The sequence below is a fragment of the Pangasianodon hypophthalmus genome, chromosome 10 (genome assembly GCF_027358585.1).
Source record: "Pangasianodon hypophthalmus isolate fPanHyp1 chromosome 10, fPanHyp1.pri, whole genome shotgun sequence".
NCBI classification, from domain to species: Eukaryota; Metazoa; Chordata; class Actinopteri; order Siluriformes; family Pangasiidae; genus Pangasianodon; species Pangasianodon hypophthalmus.
Genome location: NC_069719.1, coordinates 2,340,712 through 2,366,141, shown reverse-complemented (window position 1 = coordinate 2,366,141; position 25,430 = coordinate 2,340,712). Strand labels below are relative to the sequence as shown.

Below are 25,430 nucleotides of genomic sequence, written 5' to 3'. Positions count from 1 at the left end.
AGTTTTAAGCTTAAACAAATTCCCAGTTTCAAAAGGACCAACTCCTTTATAAGTCATATTTTGTAACGGAGACACACGTAGTCCTGCTTAGGTCGAGCTTAGGTATATTCTTAATTTATTCTATATCCCTGGATTTAAATAATTTCTCCTATTGTTCTTGCTGAGTGGAATTTTTTTAACTATTGTGTAGAAGTTTTATTTTAAAAGTCATTTTTGCTGATTTTTATAAAGGGGGCCAATAATTCTGGAGGGCACGAATCTGTTTAAAATCCAAACAAATATAGTATTTGATCAAGTAATCAAGGAATGCTTACAACAAAAGCTACATAAGAGGAAAGAAATAAGACAGAGATGTGAATTTAAACAGTTGTTCAGGTTGAACAAAAAGAATTATGAATGCAGTTTTTTCTTTTCTTACCGACAGCACTGGAAAGTACACTTTTCTGAAAAATGGCTGTAAGACCACGTTGAAGTCTGAGCGAGTGTTATAGCGGCCAGAGGCCACCAGATTCCTCGTTGCAGTCTGAGAACACACACACACACACACACACACACACACACACACACACCAACATCATACTCGTCATCATCATCTGGACATGTGCACTATATTAACCCTTTAAAGTGAAATGTGTATTTACAATGAGAAAAATCTCGTCTCTGATTCCTGCTCAAACTGCATGACTTGACCTCTCGATACCATGACCTGACCTTTCTGATATTAAAATCATATCAGAAAGCTAATGACACACACACTAATGATAGCAAAGACTGTAAGTTCGCCTGACTATCTCTTGGAACGGACAATACACAAGTTTACTTGCATTTCTTCTCAATTTTCCTGCTATCATAATATAAATATATCAATCATACTGTCTATAATATAATATTATCTAGTTTTACTTTTTCAAGACTTTTGGTCTTATGAATGTCTGTGTTTAATATCGGTGTTCCAGCTTCATTAACATTTGTTGAACCTGCGGTGTTTCCACAATATTTTAATCAAAGATTTGTCCCTAATTACATTTTAATAATGATAATTTAACACAACAACCGCAAATCAAAGGCAGAGCTGCTTTCTCACGTATGGGTGCAAACTGAAAGCAGACAGGTCACTCAATCGTGATTAGCATTGCAACCATGTGTTAATAGAAACAAAACTGCTGTTTTACTACTATCTTTAAAAATTTATGTTTTCTGCTTTCAATAAAGAGGAGAACAAGCTGCCACTTGAAATGCGTTGGACGATTAAATTAAAGAACTTTATTGCACTAGCAAATAACAAACAAGGCAAGTTGTTTTCTTGGAATGAAATTGGATTTTTTTTTAAATGGAACAAATATATTTGGGTAATTGCCACTTTATTTGTGAGTGTCCAAGAAAACACTGATTTCCAATTTCTAAAATGTCAGAAAAACAGCTCAGTGAAATGCTTTTTTCTGGCATCTTTTAGCCCCTCACACTGCGTGATTCAAAAAAATTGGTTGCTGACAGCAAATCATTGTTTAGTCATAAAGTGCAAGCGCGGGTTAAAGTGAGCTACAAATCAAAATTCGATTTTTCAAATATATCAGCATCTCAAGAGTTTTCAGAAAGCAAAACACTCAACTGAGAAGTTAACCTTGTGCTAGTTTTGTCACTGGGCAGTGAAAGGAAACACAGAACACATTAACACTTTATACTGGAGCATCAGATTGTCATTTTAAGTTTTAATGGATTTGATTAGGAGTGTTCTTGTTTTGTTTTTTTTAAAGATATTTCCCCTTTTTTAACTTTCATATTTCTTTCAGTCTTACTGGATTGCACTGGATTGTTCATGATAAGCTCTTTATGTCTTTTTATGTCCTTATTGTTTATGATTGCATTATAATTGTTGGACTTTTTATTCATTATAATTTATTTGTCCAATGTCCTGCACTCAGGTTCCTTTTTATTGTCATTTGAAAAGTCCCAGTAGAGCTTTCCTGTTTAACAAAACTATAACAAAATCTGCCAAAACACACATTAAAAAAGCTCAAATCCTTAAATTTACATTTTGTCATTACCAGCAACCTACAAAAACGTCACACATGATGCAGAGGTAAATATGAATTCCCATCCTCAAGCTAATTCACCTACATTTTAAGAATAAAATATGTTGCTATCATGTGCACACCTGATATGCTGTGTTCATATCTGTTAAAGCCTTCAGTTCTGAAGATCCTTCTGCAGGGTTCACCACACAGGGACATACATTCCTGTAACACACACACACACACACTCAAACAATTCAATATTACCAGCGTAATGCTACAGACACGATTTTTACACCTAAAATGTCACCTATATAGTAGGTGATAAAGAAGTGATAAAAATATCATCTTGATTCTCAAAGGCATTTCTACAATTTATTATACACAGTGTGTCTCTTATAGAGATTTGCAAACAAATTGCCAGCAAAACAGTAGCGTTGCCTTATTACATTTTATTTCATTAATGCCTACAAAAATAAATGTATTCATTTTTTTATAATTAAAAAAAAAAGCTTTTTATAAAAATAAATACATAAATATTTAGCACAGCTGCATCTAGTCAGTTTGTATTTATTTTTATATTTTTATATTTTTAAATGAATGAAATTTAATAAAAAAAGATCACCATATTCACCCTATCTCAGAAAAGCCTATTGTGTCATCATTTATCACAATATTGCTATTATATCATCCTATAGCCCAGCTCTAAGGTGAAGCTGAAAAAGAGCCCATTTTCGCTGTAAGGACCGAGCTGATACACACTTGCCCTGCTATAAGACTTGATCTAAAAGGCGTTAAATATTTAGCATTATGAACCGGAGGCTCATTCACTCACTTGACCACCCAGGTGGGACAGCCGAGTTTGGAGTCCTGATGCAGCTGGCGCAGTGGAGCGATGTTGAAAATTTCCACCAGATTCACTAGAGCACGAGGAACCTACACAACAAGACAGGAATTCAGAGAAACACACACATGCACGCACAGGCACAGAATATCACACATCATACACTAGGATCTAAACTTAATTACCATAAGTCTCTGAGTTTAACTCCCAGCGCTGCCAGAGAGCCAGCGCTGGACTCTAGAGCCGGAAGTCACTTTGGATAAAAGAAATGTAAACTTGAGTATTACCTAGCGCTGACTGTTTACTGGTTTCATTCCCAGTGTGCTTTAATGACTCATTCATATACTGACTGTACTTCTTTGCTTTCCTTTTTGCCCTCAGCGCAGTAGGGGTGTGAGTCTCTCAGTCCAGAGTCATATGATAATGATGGATGTGTGGGAGATTTAAAGCAGAGAGTGAGAGTGGCTGTGCAAAATAAATTTAGCTTCACTGGGACTGAAATAAAAATCACACCTTACTCACTGCAACTGATACACAGAGAGGCCACACCTCCTCCACTGACACAAAAGCCACACCTCCTTCACTGAAACCTACTGAAACAGAGGCCAGACCTCCGTCACTGAAACCTAAGAAAAGCGAAGAAACACCTCCTTCATTGGGACTGACAGATACAAAGGCCACACCTCCTTCACTGAGACTGACAGATACAAAGGCCACGCCTCCTTCACTGAGACTGACAGATACAAAGGCCACACCTCTACACTGAGACCGACAGATGCAAAGGCCACACCTCCTTCACTGAGACTGACAGATACAAAGGCCACACCTCCTTCACTGAGACTGACAGATGCAAAGGCCACGCCTCCTTCACTGAGACTGACAGATACAAAGGCCACACCTATACACTGAGACTGACAGATACAAAGGCCACACCTCCTTCACTGAGACTGACAGATACAAAGGCCACGCCTCCTTCACTGAGACTGACAGATGCAAAGGCCACGCCTCCTTCACTGAGACTGACAGATACAAAGGCCACACCTCCTTCACTGAGACTGACAGATGCAAAGGCCACGCCTCCTTCACTGAGACTGACAGATACAAAGGCCACACCTCCTTCACTGAGACTGACAGATGCAAAGGCCACGCCTCCTTCACTGAGACTGACAGATGCAAAGGCCACACCTCCTTCACTGTCCATCACCATTCTGAAAAAGTCACATCCTCTAACCCCTGCATCTCTTTTAGTTTTTTATAAACATGAATCTCATATTTTCACCTCTTGATGTAAGATGTCCAAAGCGTCACGGATGTTTTTCGCAAAATTATCAGCAGAGTAAAGGTTCTAGAAGAAGATAAAAACATGATATGCATTACAATCAAATCAAATCAAATCTTTATTAATCACATATTTATGAAATATCCTAATAAAAGTCAGGTGTACCAGGTTTGTGCAGTATTCACACAGATCATTTCCTCCGATGAACACCGTGATGACCTTCCAGTGGTTTTGAAAATTAATGCGCTAGACAGAGAGAGAGAGAGAGAGAGAGAGAGAGAGACATTATGGATGCTGCTAAGTGTGTTTGTCACTGTTTGTCTTAACATTAATAAATACTTTAATGCTACGGCGTAAAGATTAACCCTTTATACATGTCACTGATGTATTTCATTCAGCTTTATGGTGACAAATAAAATATTCAGGAAAGTTTGAAGGCAAAAACGTTCAGTCTGAAAACGTTCAGGAAAGCTATAGCAAACTAACTGCATGCTAGCAACCAAAAGTGCTAACAACTAGCTAACTTGAACAGACTTGAAAGATTTAAAATAACATATATACACACCGTGAAAGACTTCAAGACAATTTACATCACAAATGTACACATTTAAAGTGCAGCTTAATCATAATAAGAGCTAACAGCTTAACTTCACCAGATATTAACAAGCTAGCAAACCCCAAGCTACGTACCTAGCTAGCCAATGTAGAAAATGTTTAGCCCATGTTACACTTATGAGGTAACAGACAATATCTGACAAAATACTTATTTAACTACTTATACTTAAATTACTGATTTATTATTATTATTATTGTTATTATTATTATTATTATTATTATTATTTATCAATGATTGAAAGGTAAACATCTTTAATCATCGTGGATATAACAATGAAAATGGTTAAGAAAAATGAAGTAATAATAATGTTAAGACAGATAAAGTTTGTGTGATTAGCGTAGTCTCACCGAGTCACTTTTCATTCTTGAGATGAGGGCTTGTGCCTGCGAGGGCAAGTCTCTGAAACAGGAAGCCATCGTGAATTACGTATAATGTAGACACAACTCAATTGTTGTTTCATTCCTTTGTTCACTTATTCATCTACAGTTGTGTTAAAAAATCTACTTATTATAGATTACACCACTGTGCTGATGAATTCTAGATTCTGATTGGCCAGAAGGTGTTGATTAATTTTCTATAACAGCAGCTCTGACAGTAGTGCAGCTGCAAATCACAGGTTTATATTAATGCGCTCGTTCTAATATGTTATCGTTTCTATAGTAACAGCTCATTTACAGGGACTCATTTACAGCAGACGATCCACATAAATAGAATAATAACGTGTGTAATCACTGATATGGTAAAGTTTTCTGTAAGGAGTTTATGTTATTTAACATTTATGGAAGGAGTCTCCAGTGTCAGTTCTTTGTAGCAGTCAGAGGTAAAGCTGAGAGAAAAAAGAGAGGCTGGGGAGGGAACGACTGTTTCTAACTGCTATAACATAAGTGAGAACAGGAACAAGTTTGTTTTGTGGACGTTCCACAACATTACATATAACTATAAATGAACTAAATATGTATGATTGTTCTTTAATAAATAAAATAAGTAATTGTTGGCAAATTACGTTGGTATAAGCAGAATAAAACACTGTGGGACAAAACAATGTGTTCTTATAGGCTGAAAGCAGAGGACTGTATTAATTAATTCAAGCAAAAAATGCTAAATGATGAAGTAAAAGTAGTATATTTGTTTGATTTGTTTGGTGGGTGGAGGTACTGACTTGCTCTTGGCTCCACCTACAGCCTGGTTGAGGAACGCCTGTGTTGTGGTGGCTTTGCCTGTCCCGGTGGAGAAGCCGGTGAGTGAAGGGTTAAACTTTCTCAGGATGTCTGAAAAACAACACAAACTACAATCAAGCATTTAATGCAAAATAGTACAGATCCTGACTATATGATGACTATATATCTGGTCTCAATTAGAGATATGTTATGATTATATATATATACATATATATATATATATATATATATATATATATATATATATATAGTTTTATATATATTTGTAAGTATGGTCTTTCTTTTTTTCCCGTATCCTGCAGGACCCCGTGTCCCAATACACACCTCTAGTGCTAACGTTCTGCCAAGATGTATAAAAAATACAGATTTGTATCTTTATTTGTATCTGTTTAGAGATTTCTGTATATAATAATGTATTTGTGTTCTGTTACATCCCTAATATGCACACAGCACTTATCTATTTAAAATAATTCTGAATATTCCTCCATAGACATGGACGTTTTCTGATCTGACGCAAAGCACATGGTTTAGCTGGTCAGACACTAAGGCTGGGTGATAGAACGATGTCATCTGATATCAGTGAGTAGATATCAGCTCAGCGAAATCATAACACAGTATTATCTATTATCAACAGCTTGTCAGAATCTCATGGAGGAGTGCAGGGCTAGTTGAAACTGCATTAGATGCGAAGGTAAAGAGTGATGTTGTACACACTTGCTAAGGTGGTCACAGTTGAGAGATCCTTATCGCCTCCGACGCTACAGAGAAAGTCACAAAATACAAGAGAAATATTAACTGACATTGTGTTGATAAAAGGAGTAAAAAAAATGAGTAAATAGAAATTAGTTCATGATTTTAATCTGTGGGTTTTATTGCTGTTCTCAGGGTGTTTTGTGTGTGTGTGTGTGTGTGTGTGTGCGTGCATGACCTTTACCTCCATGACAGACCACGATACTCTGTCAAAACACCGAGAAGGTCATTCTGACCGGAGCCCGCTCCATATCCTGCCTGTTCAAGGAAGTGACATCACTTATCATTAGCAACACTTCTGAAACAGCTGTGATGTCATGATGTTATGTCTTGCCAAAATAATGCAGCATGCTGTCAAACCTATATACACCATGATCTATATACTGTATATAACACTGTGCACAATCTAAAATATAATAATGTTGTTTATGAAAGAATTCTCTAATATGGCGAGATGTTTTGGTCTGTCATGGCTGATCCAGCTCCTCCTACCTAGGCCTAAGCCAAAAGGCAACAACTCAGTTGGATAAGGGTGTGTAATATGTTGTTTCATGTTGTTCAGCGTTGTGTAGGTTAGGGTTGGGGTTGTAGGAGGAGTTGGATCAGATCCAGCTCCACCCCCTGGACTTTTGGTTCTGCAGTGAGGTCTATCTAGATTTTGGCTTAGTAGATCATAAGCTGATAATCTGAGCTAGAAGCTGAGCCAAAGGACAGAACTGTAGCTCTGCAGAAATGTAGTGTATTCTGGAGATTTGGAATGACGAACAAAAAGAGAAAATAAACGCTGGGTACAAAATGTTTTAAACTAGTTATTTATATAATTTATGTAGAGCTGGCTCAGTGTTCTCTGCGCTTGGGTGCTTTCTCCTTCACCATTTTTACGTGGAGGTTTTCAGCTCTACACCCCCTCAGCCAGTGTTTTATATTGAGCAAAGATTCATGACTAAATCATCACACACTCACTTTAAAATACAGTATTTGGCTCAGTAACATACAATAGTGGTAAAAGTCCATATTAAAATATTGTATGTACAAGTTACACATAAACTACTGTATATTACTAACTGAATGATTTCTACAGTTGTACAATCTCTGCCATTAGACTTTAGGCCACGCCCCCTACCTGAGTCTGACCCTGGGGTGGGGTGAGACCAAATTAAATGTTGAGGAAGAAAGATGGAGCTATGAATGTTTTTCGATCTATGTCCTTTTGTCCATGTTTACAGATAACAGTGTGTCATATAGCGTCAGGAATCACATTAGCAAGTCTAAAGAACTTCACAAAGACAAAGTAGGAGATGTCAGTAAAAAGTAAAGCTGCTCTGGCTGTCATGAAGCATGTGTGTGTGTGTGTGTGTGTGTGTGTGTGTATATTGCCACGTATTGATAATAACTCACAGTGAGCGAGTCTCCTAACGCCGCCACCACTTTGATATCTGCAGGTCGGAGCAAATGCACTACAACCCGAGGAGGGAAACATCAGAAACAACATTTTAGACTACATTATAAGCTTAGAGGATCAGTTCATAATTTTTTTTATCTGTCTCTAGACCTGTAATATTTATAAAACTGTAATATTTATAAAACTGTCACAGTGTATTAAACATTCTTCATTTCAGGCTTCTCTTTTCAATTTTCTGGCCCTGAAAAAGTTCATCTCACAATCTAAGCATTTCAATCAGCACCTTTATTCTCAGTATGTGATATGTGTGTGTGTGTGTGTCTGTGTGTGTGTGAGCTTCACCTGAGGTGGGGACTGAGGGAGAAGGACTTATAACGGTACATGGAAAACTGGTAGACAGCTTTTGAGACAATACACACAGATAAAATAGATATAAACATCCAGAAACATAAAGCACAAACACACACACACACACACACATGTGAAAGAGAGAGAGTGAGAAAGAGAAAGACTCACTGGTTCGATCTGTTCTTCTGCACTGTATGTTTCACTCTCTGGCTGGACAGGCGAGTTACGGTGTGTGTACAGATACGGCTTCTCCTAGACAAGAGCAACTGAATTAATGTGTGTGTGTGTGTGTGTGTGTGTGTGTGTGTGTGCAGACAGAGAGAGAGAGACAATGCTAGAGAATTTGAGTGCAACACACTTTGTGTGTAAACTGACGTGGAGCAAAATGTTACATTACTGTAGGCTTATTAAAGTAAAAGAAATAAAGAACTAAATATTTATTGCAAATTAAAAAAAAGAATAATATAATAAATGATGTAATTATATAATTAAATTTAATAAATGTAATAAAGAACTTAATTTGCATATTGGTGCCACTAATACTAATTGGAATAGGGTAAAAAGAGTGAGAAATAGTTTATTTTTTATATATTATATAAAAGTATTTATTTCTATACTTATTTTTAGTATTATAATAAAATAATATTATATTGTCATTTTATAATCAAAACATCTAAAAATCAGTGTGTTCTGTGATAAGAAAAAAATGATCAAATTTAAATTACATTAAAAAAATAGATAAATACAAAAATATATATTTTCTAAAATGAATAAATTTTCCAAGAAAATTAATACACAACATATTTCTAATATATCATACTGTAATTAATATGAAGGAAACTACAAAATGATGGTAATGAATATTAATGAACCCAATGTAAATGAATAATAATAATAATAACAATAATAATAATAATAATAATAATAATAATAATAATAATAAGGGTACAGTACTCCTTTGCTCAGCCATTCACAGAGACTCACACAGGGATTGTAAAATATGAGGTATTATATCAGTAAGTAATAAAAGTAATAAGTAATAAAAAGCCTTGACCCTCAGGTTGTTCACCCGCACTCACATGTGTAGGGCAGGGAACAGCGATGCCCGGCCCCTCCACCTCAGACCCCATTGGCTGCAACTGCAAATAAAACAGTGTGATTGGTTAAAACAGGATCAGTATGATATCAGTGACATTTTGAACAATGGTGGTTGTTAAGATTAGGTTATCTACAGTGACAGCCTTGAGTTTATCCGCATCTAGTCTATCTGATCTGATCTGATCTAAACTAATCGATTCATCTGTGTAGTAAGTTTTTATCACAGAGACGTTTTACAAGCGGCAGGACGCTGTGTGTCTTATATTATTGTTCTGTAACACGAATCTCTGAGATAAACTCACCAGTTTGCTCCACACCTGCATGAGCGTCTCCGAGTCACTTTCCACCTGCAGCACAGAAACATCATTTAAGATCACTGTCCATATAGACCACTTTAGTGTTTGTGAACAAAAAGAGATGGAAAAAGACTGACAGTAGTGCAGCTGCAAATCACAGGTTTATATTAATGCTATAGTATTAATATTCTATAGTATATAGATTTCCATAGTAACAGCTCATTCACAGGGACATTCACAGATTTTTTAAAGGAATTAGTGGCAAACTTCTAAGAGGAAAATTTACTCAGAAGGTAAATAATAAATGTTTATGGTGCAATTTGGTGACAGTTTAAAAGGTTGTTTCCTTCCTTTCTGCAAATCCAAGTCTAAGTAAAAATCAAGTCCTGTTTTCAACTGTGCATTTCTGATATTGTTATAGAGGAAATAATTCCCAAAAAATCAGATTTTAATTAGCAAGCAATGTGTGTGTACTGTTATAAGTATAGAATGTTGATACACAATCTTTTAAAGAGTTCATGATTTTGATTCACTGAATCACTGAATCTTTCCATCACATTAACTGAAATGTAAGCATGTTGATATCTCAGGTGCGATGTTCTTCAGGCATCATAAAGGGTTATGTGTTTAAACCTGACAGAACTCTTTGACTTTGTTCAGTGTGCTTAATGAGTCTGGAAAGAGTCATGAATGATTCTGTGAATTTGACTCACTGAATCATCTGAAGAATCGAAGTATGTTGGACTGGATTGCAGCGCCACAGTGAAGTTTTCTCCATCGGTCCATTGATGATGCTTCTGCAGGAGGGCACCCAGCCTCTCCTACACACACACACACACACACACACACACACACACACACGTTCACATTTGTGCCGGCCCTGAGAAATCCATATACCACAGACAATGATGTCCCTAAAATACCTGAATATTAGCCATAATCGTAGCTCTCTCCAGTCTGCTCCATGTCTGTGTGTCTGCACTGACACCCTCTTCACACTCACATATTCTACAAGCACACACACACACAAACACACACATGATAATGTAATACATTCATTTTAAAAGGTCAAATAATACATTTCTTTTTTGTCAAGCGATGAAGACGTACCTGCCATCAGTTCGGCCTCCCCAAACCACAACATGAACCAGAGTGTGATCCAGCTGAGAACAGAATATTGTGTTATTTTTTTTTTTCAAATCTGGCATAAAAGCCACTTGTTAAAGGAATATTTTGGCCAAAAAAAGGAAGATGAATGTATACGATTATCCATTGTTTCCAAATAAAGTCAATCAGTCAAGATCCGTTTATTGTCTTATGTTTCCTTCTTTAGCTTTGCTGTGAGGATATACACGGTTTCACAGTGAACTTCAATTTGTGAGTAAGGATTTTTTAATTCAAAAACATTGTACATCATTTATTAATCTTTTAGTAAAGTTGTGTGTAAATGTTTTTGTAGCCAAACTGAGGAAAACATTCCAACTGGATTTACTTCAAAAGTTTCTTTGTATTCATGTTGATAAGCGGCAATCAGACGTAAATTATCAAGCGTGTTCATGGCACATTTACATTTAGCCACGCCCACAAAACCCCATAAAAGGTGAAGCTCACAGAGAGCTGAAAATGACTAAATGACGACATACATCGTGTGTGGTGTCGCTAAATCTTCACGTAATGCAGCTCAGCTATCGCAGCATGTCGGCTACCATAAACACACACAACTCCTCCTCCATTTATAGGGCGCCGTTACTTTTTCCCTAATCGAACAGCTATTCTTTTGGACTTAATTTATGGATTTTTGTTTTAGGATTGCTTACTTTCAGGGCTTTAATACGAAACAACATAACAAGTTTCACAAAATGTTGATTAAACTGGTGTGTAACTGAAATAAATAAGAGATTTAAACTGACAGTGTAATCAGTGTATAAACTCACAGCATCTCACTGACAATTACTGAGAATTAAAGCAAGCAACAAGTTCACATTACTGAGTCTCTTTATATGTAAATTGACAGAAAAATCACATTTCTTGTGTAAAAGCTCTGTAAACAATTTCTGATTAAATCTGTTTGCATGATAAAAATCCATTTGATATGAAGAAATGAAGAGAGAGATAAGTATTTATGGTGTAGCAAAACTTCCTTTAGTTTATTTGGAACAGCTTACTCGATTTTATAAAAGATCTCTCACGGTAGACCTTTTTAAATCCAGTTGAATTTATTGTGCCAGGTGTTTGAGTCTTTATTATCTGTAGTATCGAGTCTTCAGGTTTTGGTTCTGTGTTTTCATCCGTGGTTTTGTCTTTATTGCTTTGAATTGTTTCGTACTTTTATTGTTTTATTTCATTTAGTTTGTATTTTATTTTATCACTGTTTGGGTTTACCTGATGTTATCATGTAGCACTTTGTCTGACGCTTGTCTTTTAAAGTGCTATATAAATAAAAGTGAATTGACTTGTTATTTACATTAGCATCATTGCTTTAGCGCAAAACCACAAACGCTAACTTCAGACACCAAACACGTCCTTGCTGATGAGCTACATTTCAAAAGAAAATGGTGTCGATTTATTTCTTTGAATAATTCAAATCATTTCTCTGGCACACACTGTCATTAATATAAATGTCCATGCTATACTCATTACCTTCTCATGCAGTATGTTCAGCGCATCCTCCACTCTACGCACCGTCGCCTCGACTGCTAAAGCGGCCTAAAAGAAAAGAAGAACGAACCTTTCATGCATAAAATATAAAACGTACACAGATTACTCAATAACTGCATGCAAATTCAGATTTGGACTTTTCCTAAAAATCACTAAATGAAGCTGAAGTTAACAGAAATCAAAGGAGTAAAATTGGACAAAACATTAGTGCTGAAAAATACATGCAACAATTTAGGTATAAAATATTACACAAGAAGCTTTTTCTTTAAATTTTGTGTTCAAAAAGATTGACAACATTTAACAACTTTCATAACTTTTTTTAACAACAATTATTCACTTTAGGTTTGAAGTTATTTTAAAAAAAGGCTAATGATTGTTACAAGTCTGAATTATTTAATGCATCTTTTTGTGTAGAAATTGTGTAGAAATGCTGAAGATGTGTGCTGAACCTGTCACCTTCAGCCATGCTGGATTGTGAGGAGCAACACTTAATGGAGGAATAAAACTCATGTTTGGATGTTTGGAGGTGATTTAAATCTAAATGTATTTCTAAAAAGCAGCCAGTATGAGTGTGTAAACTGTTACACTGCACATGAAAGAGTGAAGTGTAATTGTGATGTGTGTTTATTTGTGGATGAGGATGTGGAGTGTGACCTGGCCTGGGCAGACGCAGAGCTCATCCGCCGACACAAAGAGGAGCAGAAGCTTCCACTGAGGAGAGACAGAGAGACAGACGTATTAATGTCCATAATTTATTAACTGTACATTTTGAACAGAAAAGGTTAACAAAGAATAAAATTTTCCTTCATGGAGTCAATCGGCAGCTAACAAGAGATGTGTATGACGTTAGCGGCCGTCTGATTTTAGGCAGCTGGTTAACATTACACGCAAAATATTAGGAGATTGTGGAAAATTATACCTTCCTAATAATGTCATTAAGAAAACTATTCATGAAATCTGCGATATTTTCACTTCCTGTAGAGTAAAAGCAGCATGTGGGATGGCTGTGTGTGAATTTCCACCTCAATGGCGTACCTGATCATTACTGAGCGACTGAACCACATCCTCGACTTCCTCGATGAAACCCCTGCAAAACCAACACACAGGATCAAATTCAGAGCACCAGCATGCTTATTATCAGGGATTGTGTGTGTGTGTGTGTGTGTGTGAAATTCAGTACCTCTGTTCTGGTATCAGTGTGGCCAATCCTGGATTAAAGCGGGACAGAATCTCTGTGGGAGACAAACAGAGGACGATGTAAGATTCACAATAACTGCTGCTTTTTATCCTTGTGTAAAAATTGTGTTAAAATATAAATCCAGATTTGGTCAAAAAGGTATAAATAAGCCTTAAAAAAAGTGCTGTTGATTTCTGGATTCTGATTGGTTAGAAATTGTTGATTAGTTTTCTAAAACAGCAGCTCTGACAGTAGTGCAGCTGCAAATCACATGGTTTATATTAATGTCCTTGTTCTAATACTTTATCGTTTCTATAGTAACAGCTCATTCACAGGGACTTGTAGCTGCAGTTTTAGTCTTTTTTAGAGAAAAAAGAGAGGCTGGTGTAGCTGCTAAGTGTTAACAGGAAATAACTTGTTTTCAAGGACGTCCCACATCATTAAATATAACTCTATGTGGATAAAAGGTTTGTTGTGTGGTTGTTTAACAATTACAAATTGTAATCATCGGTAGATTGCTGTTATCTAAGAGGAATAAAACAATTCAGGGCATGCTGTTATTGGCAAATAATCAGCTTCAGGGTGGTAACAGTAACTCGGCTTCATCACACCACCTTGCTGTTGATTAGTTTTCTATGACCACACGACTCAGAGTGTTTTATTCCTTACATAAGTTACACCTTGAACTGAAAGGAAGATCTTACCAGACAGCCCGTTCAGAATCTTAATTTCAGCAGACCTACAGCAAATCACACACAGAATATCGGAACAGATCAATCAGCTTCTAATTAAATAATTAATAACACTTTACTGTTATAGTGCACTATAGCATTATATACAGTATGTTATATATTTGTTACTTTTTTATTTAGTCCTTTAACATAATTTAATTCCATTTACAATAAAATGACATTCTCCTCTGTTCTACAGTTTTCCAAATATACAATGAAATCAATTCATTTATTCAAATTATTAAATATCCATGTACTGTTATTTTTGCATAGGTGTAGTGTAGTGACTATTTCCTGATTCTCATCACCTCCAATGCTGTCAATCAAATCCCACGGAACATTAGAAATAGAAACAAGTGATGGGAAATTATCTGGTTGTGGAGATTAGGGATGATGTTTAGATTTGTACAACGTCGCTGTATAACTCACCTCCAGGACACGCCTCTCTCCTCAGTCAGCAGCTCCAGGATGTTTTTAGCTTTGGCACCAAAACCAGCCTGACAGAAATACAGTGTGTGTTAATTCTGTCATGGTAACAATGTAATACACACAAATTTGTGTTTTTAAAACACACACACACACACACGCACACACTTACAGTTATTGAGTGTCCGAGAGCAGTGACTACGTTAATGTCTCCCGGTCGCAACCTGTGAACTGAGAAAGAGAGACAGATCTGTGTCACTGGACTGCTTCTTGGAGCTACAAGGTTATTGTAGTTAACATGTGAGGGAAGTCAGTGGCCACCAGTTTAGCATTGTGCACACTGTCTCACCTGAGGCAGGTACGGTGTCTGAGGGAGCGGTGTGCACGCATGAGAAGTCACTGCCCCAGTTCTGCACACACACACACAACACACAAAGAGAAAAGAATGGAATAAGTAAGGAATAAAACACTCTGTGTTGTGCTGTTATAGAAAACTAATCAGTGACGGTGTGGTGTGATAAAGCCGAGTTACTCTTACCACCTGGACGTTGAGTATTTTATTTCTCTTACACCACAGAAATTTGCTAACAAGTACAAATTTTATATTTATTAAAGAACTACACTTTCATACTTTTTATCCATTTACAGTTACAGTTGTTCCTTCACTAGTGTCTCATTTTTCTCTGTCTTGAAGTTAATAAGACAAAAAAACCCACATCTTATCATGTTACATAGAAACCACAAAGCGTAAACTCCTCTGTCCTGGAGATGTCGGAAAACTTAAAGTTACAGCGCTGACACTGGAGACTCCTTCCATAAATATTAAATAAACTCCTACAGAAAACTTCACCATATCAACGATTACACATTTTTTAATCAGTTTATGTGGGGCGTCTGCTGTACAAGTCCCTGTGAATGAGCTGTTACTATAGAAACGATAAAGTATTAGAACGAGCGCATTAGTATACAGTAAAGCTGCGTACTGTCAGAGCTGCTGTTCTAGAAAATTAATCAACACCTTCTGACCAATCAGAATCCAGAATTATACACATATACAGCAGTGCGATATTGTCATAATACTGATTCAGTGATTCAGCTGGATGATGTTGGGGTTATTTACTCACCGCAGTCGTGGGTGTGGCTACATATTTCAATAAGCTTTTCCCATTGGTCGAAAAATAAGGGTTACTCTAAATAAAATAAAGAAATGAAAATTAAGCACTTGTAATACTATAAACAGTTTTTTTCAAACTGAGTTCTGAAAAGCTGCTTTTTGTACAATGTCTATAGAAACACAACTGAATTGAAAAGAAATAATAAGAAAATGTGCTTGTGAATGTGGCCTTAAAAACAGCTTACAGTAGAAGGACACTTCATAGTCACGCCCGTGTTGAAGTTTGTAGACGTGGTTTTACTGCTTATAGGCTCCAACTGAAACAGAGACACACACATGTTAGAAATGACACACACATCATAAACAACATATGTGCATTTATAATATCTAAAATAAGATGGTGAGTTTAATTCCCAGCATCACCAAGCTGCCATGATTGTGTCCTTGAGCAAGACCCTTAACCTTCAGCTGCTCAGTTATAAGTCGCCTTGGATAAAAGCCTCAAAAGCTGAAAGTCTACACTTCAGTCACATCTTGACCACATTCATTTCTAATCCATTGTGGTGGTGTACAGAGGCAAGATTACCAAAACTGGGTCACTGTCCAAATACTTATATATTTGGCTGTTGAATCAATCAATCTTCTCTATATCTGTATCTATCTATCTATCTATCTATCTATCTATCTATCTATAGTAGGAAAATATTGTGATATGATATTTTGGTTGTTTTGTGTAACCCTACTCATGACCCTATAATGCAAATAATACAGTGAAACAATGCATTTTTTTTTCTCTAACCAAGCTGTGTCATAGTCCAAAACATTTTATTATCCATGATAAATATGACAAGTGTGTGTGTTAGTGAAGTGTTAATACTGTATTAATATGAATATTTCTGTAAAACCCACCATGTTGTTCCAGAGAGCTCGGGCCATGAGAGTGTGAGATTTCTGACTGAAATGGAAACAATCTCCAGCGAAGAAGGAACGATCGGGCCTTCCATCCTGAGTGAGGTACAAAAGTTTAAAGATGCACATTTTACTAGAAGATGAAAAGCTGAATACATGATATTACCATGAACCTGTTAAAAAATCAGAAAGATGGGTTTAAAATGAACAGAGCCCTCCAGAGTTTTTGGTACTCTTCACAAAATGAGTACAGATTTCTAAATAAAACATGCAATAAGTGATATTTTGAGCTTAAACTTACACAGACATTGTATAGTTTTAGTTTTAAGCTTAAACAAATTCCCAGTTTCAAAAGGACCAACTCCTTTATAAGTCATATTTTGTAACGGAGACACACGTAGTCCTGCTTAGGTCAAGCTTAGGTATATTCTTAATTTATTCTATATCCCTGGATTTAAATAATTTCTCCTATTGTTCTTGCTGAGTGGAATTTTTTTAACTATTGTGTAGAAGTTTTATTTTAAAAGTCATTTTTGCTGATTTTTATAAAGGGGGCCAATAATTCTGGAGGGCACGAATCTGTTTAAAATCCAAACAAATATAGTATTTGATCAAGTAATCAAGGAATGCTTACAACAAAAGCTACATAATAGGAAAGAAATGAGACAGAGATGTGAATTTAAACAGTTGTTCAGGTTGAACAAAAAGAATTATGAATGCAGTTTTTTCTTTTCTTACCGACAGCACTGGAAAGTACACTTTTCTGAAAAATGGCTGTAAGACCACGTTGAAGTCTGAGCGAGTGTTATAGCGACCAGAGGCCACCAGATTCCTCGTTGCAGTCTGAGAACACACGCAAACACACACACACACACACACACACACACCAACATCATAAGCGTCATCATCATCTGGACATGTGCACTATATTAACCCTTTAAAGTGAAATGTGTATTTACAATGAGAAAGATCTCGTCTCTGATTCCTGCTCAAACTGCATGACTTGACCTCTCGATACCATGACCTGACCTTTCTGATATTAAAATCATATCAGAAAGCTAATGACACACACACTAATGATAGCAAAGACTGTAAGTTCGCCTGACTATCTCTTGGAACGGACAATACACAAGTTTACTTGCATTTCTTCTCAATTTTCCTGCTATCATAATATAAATATATCAATCATACTGTCTATAATATAATATTATCTAGTTTTACTTTTTCAAGACTTTTGGTCTTATGAACGTCTGTGTTTAATATCGGTGTTCCAGCTTCATTAACATTTGTTGAACCTGCGGTGTTTCCACAATATTTTAATCAAAGATTTGTCCCTGATTACATTTTAATAATGATAATTTAACACAACAACCGCAAATCAAAGGCAGAGCTGCTTTCTCACGTATGGGTGCAAACTGAAAGCAGACAGGTCACTCAATCGTGATTAGCATTGCAACCATGTGTTAATAGAAACAAAACTGCTGTTTTACTACTATCTTTAAAAATTGATGTTTTCTGCTTTCAATAAAGAGGAGAACAAGCTGCCACTTGAAATGCGTTGGACGATTAAATTAAAGAACTTTATTGCACTAGCAAATAACAAACAAGGCAAGTTGTTTTATTGGAATGAAATTGGATTTTTTTTTAAATGGAACAAATATATTTGGGTAATTGCCACTTTATTTGTGAGTGTCCAAGAAAACACTGATTTCCAATTTCTAAAATGTCAGAAAAACAGCTCAGTGAAATGCTTCTTTCTGGCATCTTTTAGCCCCTCACACTGCGTGATTCAAAAAAATTGGTTGCTGACAGCAAATCATTGTTTAGTCATAAAGTGCAAGCGCGGGTTAAAGTGAGCTACAAATCAAAATTCGATTTTTCAAATATATCAGCATCTCAAGAGTTTTCAGAAAGCAAAACACTCAACTGAGAAGTTAACCTTGTGCTAGTTTTGTCACTGGGCAGTGAAAGGAAACACAGAACACATTAACACTTTATACTGGAGTATCAGATTGTCATTTTAAGTTTTAATGGATTTGATTAGGAGTGTTCTTGTTTTGTTTTTTTTTAAAGATATTTCCCTTTTTTTAACTTTCATGTTTCTTTCAGTCTTACTGGATTGCACTGGATTGTTCATGATAAGCTCTTTATGTCTTTTTATGTCCTTATTGTTTATGATTGCATTCTAATTGTTGGATTTTTTATTCATTATAATTTATTTGTCCAATGTCCTGCACTCAGGTTCCTTTTTATTGTCATTTGAAAAGTCCCAGTAGAGCTTTCCTGTTTAACAAAACTATAACAAAATCTGGAAAAACACACATTAAAAAAGCTCAAATCCTTAAATTTACATTTTGTCATTACCAGCAACCTACAAAAAAAATCACACATGATGCAGAGGTAAATATGAATTCCCATCCTCAAGCTAATTCACCTACATTTTAAGAATAAAATACGTTGCTATCATGTGCACACCTGATATGCTGTGTTCATATCTGTTAAAGCCTTCAGTTCTGACGATCCTTCTGCAGGGTTCACCACACAGGGACATACATTCCTGTAACACACACACACACACACTCAAACAATTCAATATTTCCAGCGTAATGCTACAGACACGATTTTTACACCTAAAATGTCACCTATATAGTAGGTGATAAAGAAGTGATAAAATATCATCATGATTCTCAAAGGCATTTCTACAATTTATTATACACAGTGTGTCTCTTATAGAGATTTGCAAACAAATTGCCAGCAAAACAGTAGCGTTGCCTTATTACATTTTATTTCATTAATGCCTACAAAAATAAATGTATTCATTTTTTTTATATTTAAAAAAAAGCTTTTTATAAAAATAAATACATAAATATTTAGCACAGCTGCATCTAGTCAGTTTGTAATTATTTTTAATTTTTTTTAAACGAATGAAATTTAATAAAAAAAGATCACCATAGTCACCCTATCTCAGAAAAGCCTATTGTGTCATCATTTATCACAATATTGCTATTATATCATCCTACAGACCAGCTCTAAGGTGAAGCTGAAAAAGAGCCCATTTTCGCTGTAAGGACCGAGCTGATACACACTTGCCCTGCTATAAGACTTGATCTAAAAGGCGTTAAATATTTAGCATTATGAACCGGAGGCTCATTCACTCACTTGACCACCCAGGTGGGACAGCCGAGTGTGGAGTCCTGATGCAGCTGGCGCAGTGGAGCGATGTTGAAAATTTCCACCAGATTCACTAGAGCACGAGGAACCTACACAACAAGACAGGAATTCAGAGAAACACACACATGCACGCACAGGCACAGAATATCACACATCATACACTAGGATCTAAACTTAATTACCGTAAGTCTCTGAGTTTAACTCCCAGCGCTGCCAGAGAGCCAGCGCTGGACTCTAGAGCCGGAAGTCACTTTGGATAAAAGAAATGTAAACTTGAGTATTACCTAGCGCTGACTGTTTACTGGTTTCATTCCCAGTGTGCTTTAATGACTCATTCATATACTGACTGTACTTCTTTGCTTTCCTTTTTGCCCTCAGCGCAGTAGGGGTGTGAGTCTCTCAGTCCAGAGTCATATGATAATGATGGATGTGTGGGAGATTTAAAGCAGAGAGTGAGAGTGGCTGTGCAAAATAAATTTAGCTTCACTGGGACTGAAATAAAAATCACACCTTACTCACTGCAACTGATACACAGAGAGGCCACACCTCCTCCACTGACACAAAAGCCACACCTCCTTCACTGAAACCTACTGAAACAGAGGCCAGACCTCCGTCACTGAAACCTAAGAAAAGCGAAGCCACACCTGCTTCATTGGGACTGACAGGTACAGAGCCCACTCCTCCTTCACTTGGACTGATGGACACAGAGGCTACACCTCTGCTGCATCTCATGCAAGCAGAGGCCACACCTCCATTACTGTGACTGACACACAAACCACACCTCCTTCATTGGGACTCACAGACGTAGATGTCATGCCTCCTTCACTGAGACTGACAGATACAAAGGCCACGCCTCCTTCACTGAGACTGACAGATACAAAGGCCACACCTCCTTCACTGAGACTGACAGATACAAAGGCCACGCCTCCTTCACTGAGACTGACAGATGCAAAGGCCACACCTCTACACTGAGACTGACAGATACAAAGGCCACACCTCTACACTGAGACTGACAGATGCAAAGGCCACGCCTCTACACTGAGACTGACAGATACAAAGGCCACGCCTCCTTCACTGAGACTGACAGATACAAAGGCCACACCTCTACACTGAGACTGACAGATGCAAAGGCCACGCCTCCTTCACTGAGACTGACAGATACAAAGGTCACGCCTCCTTCACTGAGATTGACAGATACAAAGGCCACACCTCTACACTGAGACTGACAGATGCAAAGGCCACACCTCTACACTGAGACTGACAGATGCAAAGGCCACGCCTCCTTCACTGAGACTGACAGATACAAAGGCCACGCCTCCTTCACTGAGACTGACAGATACAAAGGCCACGCCTCCTTCACTGAGACTGACAGATACAAAGGCCACGCCTCCTTCACTGAGACTGACAGATACAAAGGCCACGCCTCTACACTGAGACTGACAGATGCAAAGGCCACACCTCTACACTGAGACTGACAGATGCAAAGGCCACGCCTCCTTCACTGAGACTGACAGATACAAAGGCCACGCCTCCTTCACTGAGACTGACAGATACAAAGGCCACGCCTCCTTCACTGAGACTGACAGATACAAAGGCCACGCCTCTACACTGAGACTGACAGATGCAAAGGCCACGCCTCTACACTGAGACTGACAGATGCAAAGGCCACACCTCTACACTGAGACTGACAGATGCAAAGGCCACGCCTCCTTCACTGAGACTGACAGATACAAAGGCCACGCCTCTACACTGAGACTGACAGATACAACGGCCACACCTCTACACTGAGACTGACAGATGCAAAGGCCACACCTCTACACTGAGACTGACAGATGCAAAGGCCACGCCTCCTTCACTGAGACTGACAGATACAAAGGCCACGCCTCCTTCACTGAGACTGACAGATGCAAAGGCCACGCCTCCTTCACTGAGACTGACAGATACAAAGGCCACGCCTCTACACTGAGACTGACAGATGCAAAGGCCACGCCTCTACACTGAGACTGACAGATGCAAAGGCCACGCCTCTACACTGAGACTGACAGATGCAAAGGCCACACCTCTACACTGAGACTGACAGATGCAAAGGCCACGCCTCTACACTGAGACTGACAGATGCAAAGGCCACGCCTCTTTCACTGTCTATCACCATTCTGAAAAAGTCACATCCTCTAACCCCTGCATCTCTTTTAGATTTTTTTATAAACATGAATCTCATATTTTCACCTCTCGATGTAAGATGTCCAAAGCGTCACGGATGTTTTTCGCAAAATTATCAGCAGAGTAAAGGTTCTAGAAGAAGATGAAAACATGATATGCATTACAATCAAATCAAATCTTTATTAATCACATATTTATGAAATATCCTAATAAAAGTCAGGTGTACCAGGTTTGTGCAGTATTCACACAGATCATTTCCTCCGATGAACACCGTGATGACCTTCCAGTGGTTTTGAAAATTAATGCGCTAGACAGAGAGAGAGAGAGAGAGAGAGAGAGAGAGAGAGACATTATGGATGCTGCTAAGTGTGTTTGTCACTGTTTGTCTTAACATTAATAAATACTTTAATGCTACGGCGTAAAGATTAACCCTTTATACATGTCACTGATGTATTTCATTCAGCTTTATGGTGACAAATAAAATATTCAGGAAAGTTTGAAGGCAAAAACGTTCAGTCTGAAAACGTTCAGGAAAGCTATAGCAAACTAACTGCATGCTAGCAACCAAAAGTGCTAACAACTAGCTAACTTGAACAGACTTGAAAGATTTAAAATAACATATATACACACCGTGAAAGACTTCAAGACAATTTACATCACAAATGTACACATTTAAAGTGCAGCTTAATCATAATAAGAGCTAACAGCTTAACTTCACCAGATATTAACAAGCTAGCAAACCCCAAGCTACGTACCTAGCTAGCCAATGTAGAAAATGTTTAGCCCATGTTACACTTATGAGGTAACAGACAATATCTGACAAAATACTTATTTAATTTTAACTAATTATACTTAAATTACTGATTTATTATTATTATTATTATTATTATTATTATTTTTTATCAATGATTGAAAGGTAAACATCTTTAATCAACGTGGATATAACAATGAAAATGGTTAAGAAAAATGAAGTAATAATAATGTTAAGACAGATAAAGTTTGTGTGATTAGCGTAGTCTCACCGAGTCACTTTTCATTCTTGAGATGAGGGCTTGTGCCTGCGAGGGCAAGTCTCTGAAACAGGAAGCCATCGTGAATTACGCATAATGTAGACACAACTCAATTGTTGTTTCATTCCTTTGTTCACTTATTCATCTACAGTTGTGTTAAAAGATCTACTTATTATAGATTACACCACTGTGCTGATGAATTCTAGATTCTGATTGGCCAGAAGGTGTTGATTAATTTTCTATAACGGCAGCTCTGACAGTAGTGCAGCTGCAAATCACAGGTTTATATTAATGCGCTCGTTCTAATATGTTATCGTTTCTATAGTGACAACTCATTTACAGGGACTCATTTACAGCAGACGATCCACATAAATAGAATAATAACGTGTGTAATCACTGATAAGGCAAATTTTTCTGTAAGGAGTTTATGTTATTTAACATTTATGGAAGGAGTCTCCAGTGTCAGTTCTTTGTAACAGTCAGAGGTAAAGCTGAGAGAAAAAAGAGAGGCTGGGGAGGGAACGACTGTTTCTAACTGCTATAACATAAGTGAGAACAGGAACAAGTTTGTTTTGTGGACGTTCAAAAACGTTGTAATTGTTGGCAAATTACATTGGTATAAGCAGAATAAAACACTGTGGGACAAAACAATGTGTTCTTATAGGCTGAAAGCAGAGGACTGTACTAATTAATTCAAGCTAAAAATGCTAAATGATGAAGTAAAAGTAGTATATTTGTTTGATTTGTTTGGTGGGTGGAGGTACTGACTTGCTCTTGGCTCCACCTACAGCCTGGTTGAGGAACGCCTGTGTTGTGGTGGCTTTGCCTGTCCCGGTGGAGAAGCCGGTGAGTGAAGGGTTAAACTTTCTCAGGATGTCTGAAAAACAACACAAACTACAATCAAGCATTTAATGCAAAATAGTACAGAACCTGAGCATGAATAAATTTTAATAAATACATATTTCTTTGTGCAAAATTGAATTAATTATACTCACTTTTCATTGTATTATGATTTCTTTATTGTCACATTACACAATATATATCTGGTCTCAATTAGAGATATGTTATGATTATATATATATATATATATATATATATATATATATATATATATATATATATATAGTTTTATATATATTTGTAAGTATGGTCTTTCTTTTTTTCCCGTATCCTGCAGGACCCCGTGTCCCAATACACACCTCTAGTGCTAACGTTCTGCCAAGCTGTATAAAAAATACAGATTTGTATCTTTATTTGTATCTGTTTAGAGATTTCTGTATATAATAATGTATTTGTATTCTGTTACATCCCTAATATGCACACAGCACTTATCTATTTAAAATAATTCTGAATATTCCTCCATAGACATGGACGTTTTCTGATCTGACGCAAAGCACATGGTTTAGCTGGTCAGACACTAAGGCTGGGTGATAGAACGATGTCATCTGATATCAGTGAGTAGATATCAGCTCAGCGAAATCATAACACAGTATTATCTATTATCAACAGCTTGTCAGAATCTCATGGAGGACTGCAGGGCTAGTTGAAACTGCATTAGATGCAAAGGTAAAGAGTGATGTTGTACACACTTGCTAAGGTGGTCACAGTTGAGAGATCCTTATCGCCTCCGACGCTACAGAGAAAGTCACAAAATACAAGAGAAATATTAACTGACATTGTGTTGATAAAAGGAGTAAAAAAAATGAGTAAATAGAAATTAGTTCATGCTTTTAATCTGTGGGTTTTATTGCTGTTCTCAGGGTGTTTTGTGTGTGTGTGTGTGTGTGTGTGTGTGTGTGTGTGTGTGTGTGCATGAGCTTTACCTCCATGAGAGACCACGATACTCTGTCAAAACACCGAGAAGGTCATTCTGACCGGAGCCCGCTCCATATCCTGCCTGTTCAAGGAAGTGACATCACTTATCATTAGCAACACTTCTGAAACAGCTGTGATGTCATGATGTTATGTCTTGCCAAAATAATGCAGCATGCTGTGAAACCTATATACACCATGATCTATATACTGTATATAACACTGTGCACAATCTAAAATATAATAATGTTGTTTATGAAAGAATTCTCTAATATGGCGAGATGTTTTGGTCTGTCATGGCTGATCCAGCTCCTCCTACCTAGGCCTAAGCCAAAAGGCAACAACTCAGTTGGATAAGGGTGTGTAATATGTTGTTTCATGTTGTTCAGCGTTGTGTAGGTTAGGGTTGGGGTTGTAGGAGGAGTTGGATCAGATCCAG

General features: G+C 37.1%; 1 protein-coding gene across 1 annotated transcript in view; it reads right to left on the bottom strand.

The window, feature by feature from the left end:
• The window catches only part of plb1 (phospholipase B1), a 100,969-nt gene that overhangs the window by 65,721 nt on the left and 9,818 nt on the right, over nt 1-25,430 (bottom strand). Inside the window, exons 17-53 of the mRNA XM_053237647.1 lie at nt 25,003-25,076; nt 24,769-24,812; nt 23,948-24,056; nt 23,192-23,243; nt 22,396-22,476; nt 22,236-22,301; nt 19,998-20,098; nt 19,314-19,395; nt 17,577-17,681; nt 16,839-16,934; nt 16,175-16,246; nt 15,940-16,005; nt 15,165-15,225; nt 14,988-15,046; nt 14,819-14,886; nt 14,363-14,397; nt 13,662-13,713; nt 13,517-13,568; nt 13,136-13,192; nt 12,464-12,529; nt 10,934-10,986; nt 10,747-10,831; nt 10,537-10,644; nt 9,830-9,874; nt 9,509-9,568; nt 8,598-8,681; nt 8,424-8,481; nt 8,078-8,136; nt 6,864-6,937; nt 6,644-6,687; nt 5,911-6,019; nt 5,099-5,150; nt 4,301-4,381; nt 4,136-4,201; nt 2,848-2,948; nt 2,156-2,237; nt 419-523 (exon numbers count right to left, since the gene is read on the bottom strand). Coding sequence (XP_053093622.1) covers nt 419-523; nt 2,156-2,237; nt 2,848-2,948; nt 4,136-4,201; nt 4,301-4,381; nt 5,099-5,150; nt 5,911-6,019; nt 6,644-6,687; nt 6,864-6,937; nt 8,078-8,136; nt 8,424-8,481; nt 8,598-8,681; nt 9,509-9,568; nt 9,830-9,874; nt 10,537-10,644; nt 10,747-10,831; nt 10,934-10,986; nt 12,464-12,529; nt 13,136-13,192; nt 13,517-13,568; nt 13,662-13,713; nt 14,363-14,397; nt 14,819-14,886; nt 14,988-15,046; nt 15,165-15,225; nt 15,940-16,005; nt 16,175-16,246; nt 16,839-16,934; nt 17,577-17,681; nt 19,314-19,395; nt 19,998-20,098; nt 22,236-22,301; nt 22,396-22,476; nt 23,192-23,243; nt 23,948-24,056; nt 24,769-24,812; nt 25,003-25,076 — 2,664 coding nt within the window. The remainder of the gene's footprint in view (nt 1-418; nt 524-2,155; nt 2,238-2,847; nt 2,949-4,135; nt 4,202-4,300; nt 4,382-5,098; nt 5,151-5,910; nt 6,020-6,643; nt 6,688-6,863; nt 6,938-8,077; nt 8,137-8,423; nt 8,482-8,597; nt 8,682-9,508; nt 9,569-9,829; nt 9,875-10,536; nt 10,645-10,746; nt 10,832-10,933; nt 10,987-12,463; nt 12,530-13,135; nt 13,193-13,516; nt 13,569-13,661; nt 13,714-14,362; nt 14,398-14,818; nt 14,887-14,987; nt 15,047-15,164; nt 15,226-15,939; nt 16,006-16,174; nt 16,247-16,838; nt 16,935-17,576; nt 17,682-19,313; nt 19,396-19,997; nt 20,099-22,235; nt 22,302-22,395; nt 22,477-23,191; nt 23,244-23,947; nt 24,057-24,768; nt 24,813-25,002; nt 25,077-25,430) is intronic.